The sequence below is a fragment of the Marmota monax genome, unplaced genomic scaffold (assembly GCF_021218885.2).
Source record: "Marmota monax isolate L192 unplaced genomic scaffold, Marmota_monax_Labrador192_F-V1.1 WCK01_AAM20220418_F8-fsc00057, whole genome shotgun sequence".
In the NCBI taxonomy this organism is placed as follows: domain Eukaryota; kingdom Metazoa; phylum Chordata; class Mammalia; order Rodentia; family Sciuridae; genus Marmota; species Marmota monax.
Genome location: NW_026693933.1, coordinates 8,507,029 through 8,513,979, shown reverse-complemented (window position 1 = coordinate 8,513,979; position 6,951 = coordinate 8,507,029). Strand labels below are relative to the sequence as shown.

The following is a 6,951-nucleotide window of genomic DNA, read 5'->3' as shown; positions in this document are numbered from 1 at the left end:
GGAGTCTCACTATGTTGCCCATGTGGGCCTCCAACTCCTGGGCTTAAGCAATCCTTCTGCCTCAGCCTTTTGAGTAGCTTGGATGCCCTCCACCACACTTGGCCTGTTTTCCTATGAATATCTCCATGTGTGTCTCTGTGTCTCCTTTCTTCTCATAAGGCCCATCCTAATGACCTCATGTTATCTTGATTATGTCAATAATAATCCTATTTCCAAATAAGGTTATATTCACTGGGAATCAGGACTTCAACACATCTTTCTGGGGGGATACAAGTCAACTCATAACAGTAGCACACCTGCTTAGTATATGCCATCAGCCATTTCCTTAAATTGCTTTCCCTATACTGTAAGTTCTTTGAGAGCAGAGACTTTGCCTGTCTTATTCACTATTGTATCCCCAGGGCTGAGGACAGCTCATACATTAAAGCTGCTCAGAGAACATGTGAATAAAATGACCATTCTCAAATCCCAAATTCTTCATTCTTTTACCCTACTTCTTTTCTCCTTCAAAGCCTTCAAATGTCTTCTGGAATTCCTGTACCATGCTCTGCACTCAGCACATCTTACTAGACTAGCTCTGCTCTTTGACTTATACTTGTCATTGCCATCTCTTCCTTTGTCACGACCACTTCCCTAACACAGGCCATTCTCATCTGGTCCCTGTACCATAATGCAGGTCTCTAGGAAGCTTCTCCAACATCTTCTTCCAGCTGTTTTTCATTCATTCTCTCCACTGCAGCCTGAGTGATACAATTGAAAGGTAGATCTTGTATGCCATTCTACTACTTAAAATCTACCTTCTTACCATGTGTGGGATAAATTCCAAAATTTCAAATATGGCTTTTGATGCTGTGGCTTGATCCCTGTCTCTCTTTCTGTTCTGTCTCTACCATTCCCTTTCTTGTTCTTTATGCACTAGACATAGTTTTCAATATCTCAACTATAATATGCTTTTTGTTGATTCAGGCCTTTGCACATACTATTCCCTCTGCTTGGAATGCTCTCCTGTCTTGGCCTGCTTAACTACTTTACATCTTTCTTATCTCAGTTGAAACCTTGTTTCCTCTAGGAAGCCTCCAGGCCTACCCTCCCAAAGTTTAGTTAGTTCCCCCTGCCATCAATGCCCCTGAGTAGGGTTCTCAGAGAGTCTCAACACTTCATTTTTGTAAACCTCATCACACTTACACTTTTTGTTCAATGCCTGTTTCCCCCCTGCCATAGTAAACCACATGAGAGTGGAGACCCTGACTATTTTGTCCGTAGCTTCCTCATGAACAGTCCTTGACAAATACATGAAGCTCAATACATTTTTGTTTGAAGAATGAATTCTTTGGTAAACTGCTATTTCTTGGATTTGACCTTAATTTTGGGAAGCCCACTTGTGATGCATGGTTTCTAGAAGTCAGAGCATGTGCTCTTTTCTTGCTTAGCTCCTCTCAGTTCTTGGCCTCTGTGGACTTTCCCTTACCCAGCAGGAGGAAGAAATTTATGGTGGTTGGGGAGGTGGAAACTTTATTAGAAGGCAGAACTTTTACATTGTTGGGGTTAGAAAGGGGAAATCTGTACTAAATTCCCAATGTTGTATTGAAATGGGATAGAAGAGCCAATGTTAAGTTGTGCAGGTTGCTTCTCTCACCACCATTCTTGGTAAGGGAGGGGAGAGGACAGTTGAAGAATATTGCCAGTATGAATGGAGGTATATCTACCTGCACTGACTGAAGGTATATCTACCTTCACTGCCTCCTCTAGAAGTCCTTAGAATATTTCTTTTACTCAGGAGGGAGGCAGAACTTCTCATTGTTATTTGGAGGCTTGCACATTGCTATGTCTTATATAAGTGGTTGGATGATCTCAAAGTCTGATTGCATCTTTAAATGTGTTCCCTATATTTAAATGGGATCTGAAAGTTAAACCTGGAGACAGGTTGACTTGGATTTCAAATATGGGTTCATGCTATATCTTCCCACTGAATGACTTAGGTAAATCACTTTCTCTCCTACATCCAGAAAAAAGTGTGCAAGTGCTGGGATTAAATGATATGATGTATGTGACACATATAGCCTGGTACTTGGCATGTAGTTTGTGTTCAATTATTTCTTTCTCCAAGTGATTATTGCTTTTTTTTATTTAATTAAGCTTTGAAAACCGATAAATTATAAATGAGATTAAAATAAAAGCAAAGAATGTTTATTTGGTGAGGAATACATGTGCAAATTGGGAAACAGGCTTAGCTAGAACCAACCAACCAATATTTCAAGTGGCACTTCATAAAATTACAAATGTCAATTGACAAGTCCTGCAGTTGGAAACTGATGCATAAGGATGCTGGTAAATTTTCTAAGTGTTTGAATTGCCCTTGGACAAGAGGCAAAACTGGTCACTCTGGTATTTCTCAAACCTTGCAAGCTATTGTTAGATCTTGAAAAATTGTTCCCTCTGGGGGATTCAATTACCATCATGATTCTGTGTAGCAGTCTTTTTCTGTTGGTAAATATCTAACATTCAGGAAAGAATTTTTGCTCTTTCTTTTATTTTCTTCTTCTATATTGATGGGGCTGTTTTACCTCTGAGCCATGACCCCAGTCCTTATTTTTTGAGACAGAATCTCACTAAGTTTCTGAGGCTGGCCTCAAACGTAATACTCAAGCTTCCTGCTTCAGCTCCCAAGTCTTTGGGATTATAGACATGCCCAGGTGCTCTTCCTTCCTCCCTCCCTCCCTGCCCCAGGTTTTGAACACAGGGGTGCTTTACCACTGAGCCACATCCCAGCCCTTTTTTAATTTTATTTTTTTAAAATTGAGACAAGGACTCACTAAATTGCTAAGGCTGGCTCTGAACTTGCAAGCCTTCTGCCTCAGCCTCCCACACTGCTGGCATTACACACCTGGCTGCTCTTTCATTGTTTACCATTTTGCAGTCATTTGGACTTTTATTTAGCTTCATGACATATAGGCTTAAATGCTGATTTTTAAAGAATGTGATTTTTGATATAAAAAGTCTAAACATAAAAACACAACATGAATATTTCTTTAAAAATGTATAAATTAGCAATTTTATTGAGGTAAACTTATACATTCCAAGAAATGATCTGGCTCTGAAGCAGGATATTCAAACTGCCTAGACTTTTATATCATTTCAAAACCATTATATAAAATATTTCAAGTGACACTTCATAAAATTATAAATATAAATCATATATAAATTAACTCAAATCTCATATTTAAATTATCAATAAATTAAGATTAAAATAGTGTCCTAACGCTCATACTGTCAGTTCTTCGTAGAGAACAAGATAAGGTAGGTACCCAGTGGACAGGACATGTTTTCTGACCATAGGAAGCAATGCCCATGAACCAATAAGCTTAGATGCCCACTATGCTTTCCGAACAGCTCTCAGGGTGAACTGCAGGAAATCCTCAAAGTTGCTCAAGATGAGTTGCATGGTCATGACCTTCTGCCAATCATTCTGTGACTCCAGTTTTGCCAATAGGTTGATATTTGCAGTTGGGCTAGGGAAGACTATTTTATTGGGATCCTTCACCTGAAGGGAAAACAAAAAGGATTGTTAGAAAACAAAAAGGATTGCTCCGGGCTGTAGGAAGATGTTTAAATTTGGGGTGAGATTTGAGGCCACCTGTCCTGACACATCCAGGGGAAGTGCTTTTTCTCTGAGCCCACACTGAGAAGGTCCCTTCTATAACAACTGAATTCTAATCGTCCCTTTGCCGCTCTGTCTCCCACCAGATGGTAAGCATCTATAGGACAGCAACACTACCTTGTCTGTCTTTCCCTTTAGTTTCTAAAACAGTGCCTGGCACAAAGTTGTTATTTAATAGGTAAATTAAGAATTCATAACTAAAGGCAATTTAATGGGTTCTAAATCTAGTACTTTCCTCCAGTTTTCCCCTTACTATCCATCCAGCATCTTTTGAGAGACCACTGATTTGTGGTATAAAGAGGACTAGAAAGGTCCTTCAAGGGTCCCAAGGACATGGGGACAACCAGTTGCAGAAGGCCTTGAATCCCCCAGGTGTGGTCCTAGAGTACTGTAGCATTGACAACAGGGAGTTGTAAAAAATGCTAATCTCAGGCCCCACCCAGACCTGCTAAATCGGACCACAGCAAATGAGATACTGGAATTCCTGTGCAGATTAAGGTATGAAAAGCCCTGGTTTAAGGCAAACAACTACAAGAGGTAGGGTTAGCACAGAGCATTTCATTCTAGGACTCTCCTCAGTTCACTTTGCTTGGCTCATCCAAACTCTGAGCCAAACTTCCATGACCTACCATTTAATAGTTAGCTGGTGGTGGCAAAGCCCTTGGTCCCTGCTTGGTCCCTAGCCTTTGGCCATTTCTCTGCATTAACTTTCTGGTAAGAATGTCACTTGGCAGTGATTAAAATATGAAAACCATTTTTTGCTTTTTTTTTTTTTAATAATGGCTCACTGTCCCTCTGCCTCATAGGCAGCCATCCCTGTCTAAGCAGCCTTGCATCCCTGAGTTGTTCTTGAGCCCTATAGAGGGATAAGGAAGTACTCACCTCTTGTTTCAGGATCTCAATCAGGGCTTTGGAACTGAACTGCACATGTTCAGCTCTGTCCCTGTTATTGCCTTCCTGAAACTTGTTCCGGATGTACCTCAGGTAGACCTGAAACTCCAGAAGCCCAGAGGTGATTCGCACAAGGCAGTTGTCCTATAAGAGGAGAAATCAGTTATTGTTAAGAGACAGAATCAATCTGAAAGCGTAAAATTTCTATAATTCAGCATCTTTTCCCTCTGTCTCTCTAGAGAATTAGGCATCATATTTTGGGACACTGGACAGCATCAGCTGCCCCATTTTAAATATCTGGACAATCAGAGACTCCTGGAAGGAGACGGGTGTAACAGAGTGACATCAGTAGGGAGGCTGGGCCTGGATCCTGCCTAGGGAAGCCAGAGAGGAGAATGGTCCCCTAACTATCTTACCCAGAATGAGCTAGGTTAACATTAAGCAGCTGTGAAAAATCCCAACACAGAGGACCCATGTCTGGCCTTGCCTGTTCAGAGATATGCAGGCCCTTCATGCAAAAGAGCTTTGGCTGAGGAATAGTTAGAAGTTTATACCCGATTGTATCCAGTTTGGAAGCATCCATCTTTTTCAGTCATCTTTGGAAGGTTCAGATTGTTTTCGGACACTGCCACATGGCTCTTGATACAGGTCTCATCATTCTTGCACAGCTGGGAAAGAACACTAGAATTGTTAGCATTTAAGTGCCCCTAAAGCAAACACCACTAGAGGGCTGATTTGTGTTCTACCACAGCCAGGAAAGTCTAAGAAAAATGAAGTCACAATCTAATTTGTAACTGGCAAGAAAAGTCTAGTGGAATTAGGCATACTTGAGTTCAGTCCCAGGCCCACCTGTGACTTCACTCCAAACTGGGAATCATTAAATATCTCCTTGTTTTGAGGATTTGATAGTATATTTATATAAAGTGCCTGGCACATTATAGGTATTTAATACATGACAGCAATTTGATGATAATTTTGGGCAAACATAATTTAAACTACAAAATTTCCAGCTGGAAGGACCTATGAAATCATCTAGTCCAGCTTCATAATTTTAGATAGAGTTCAGAGATGGTAGGAAATTTGCCCAAGATCACAAAGGTGATTCTGCACAATCAGAACTATAGTCTGGTCTCCCAGTCTGCTCTCCTGTATTCTTTCCTTTTTATCAAACAAAGTCCAAATACTTTGCAATGACAGTTGAGAGATGCTTTAATCTGCTTAAGGTTTTGCCTCTTTGGTGGGCCCTCAGGTAGGCATCTCAGAAAGAACGACACTAGGGAATCCTCCTCATTGAGCTTACAACTGCCCTGAAAAGCTGAGCATTAATTTCAGGGGAATCTAATCCACCCATCTCTGAGGTACAAATTGAAGGTTTGCAGACTTTACTTTTCAGTAAAGGAAAAAGAGATCTGAGAAGCAGTAACCCTCAGTTTATGTCAAGTATGGAACTGAGAATGGGCCAGGGAACAGATTCAGGCCCCATTCTGTATTTTTCAGAAAAGGACCCCCCCTCCCCCGAGACCAGCAGCAAAGAAATACAGAACAGTCTGCCCCTTTGCCTCAAGCCTAACATGCCCCAGAACACAGCAGAGACCTCCTAATTCAGAAGCCCTGTCCACATTTCAAGGACAAGAATGAATGAATGCCAACATGGGGCCTTCATCCCCAACACCAAGCCTACCCACCTCTTTTCTCATTTCGAAGACTTCCTTGATGAGGTAGGAAATCTGTCCTGCGGTTTTTCCAGAAGAGGCACGTGTTGGTTTATTTCGAGTAACACTATTCTCTCCATCTTCTCTCTGAAGTTCTGAGGCGGGGAAGGCAGTAGCCACCACTAGGAGCAGCCCCAAGGAGGCAACTGGAAGAAAGGCGAAGAGAAAGCAGGGCGTGAGCTGACAGCAGCTGGAGCCTGCTGCTGGCTGGCAGCCAGCCCTACTCGACCACACGCCTCCTCCCTCACACCGTGCTCAGTAGCCCCGCCAGCAGGACTCCCAGGGCCAGGGATTTTCTTCACTTACTTGAGAAGAACTTCATGGCTGTTCCTGGAGGGCAGATGGAGCTCTCTTTCTTTCCTGGTGGGCTCAAGAGCTGAATGTGCCTCAGACATCCCCAGTCTCATATTTATTGGGAGTTGAGGCTCTAATTTTGAGACTCATGGGAAAATCCCACATTTGATAAAAATCTTTGTTGTGGGGTGGGGGTGGGGCCAGAATGGGTGAGGCTGATTGGAAACCTCATTAAGATTGTGCAATGTGACGTCGTTTAGAATCAAAATATTCACAACTCTGGGGGGGAAAAAGTGTGGCTTAGGTCATCATTGAGGCTAGCTCTAAGAAGCAGGATCACTCTTCCTTTACTTTCTTCTTTTTTTTTTTTTTTAGTGACTCAGCACTTTAGCAAGT

The 6,951-nt window shown here is 41.9% G+C and overlaps 1 protein-coding gene across 1 annotated transcript; it reads right to left on the bottom strand.

The window, feature by feature from the left end:
* Positions 1–2,855: 2,855 nt before the first annotated feature.
* On the bottom strand, positions 2,856–6,663 carry Il6 (interleukin 6). Its single transcript, XM_046463636.2, has 5 exons — positions 6,568–6,663; positions 6,235–6,407; positions 5,104–5,217; positions 4,541–4,693; positions 2,856–3,541 (listed from the first exon to the last, which is right to left on the bottom strand). The coding sequence occupies exons 1-5, from the start codon at positions 6,581–6,583 to the stop codon at positions 3,374–3,376; spliced, it is 624 nt and encodes a 207-aa protein (XP_046319592.1). The 5' UTR covers positions 6,584–6,663; the 3' UTR covers positions 2,856–3,373.
* Positions 6,664–6,951: the final 288 nt, after the last annotated feature.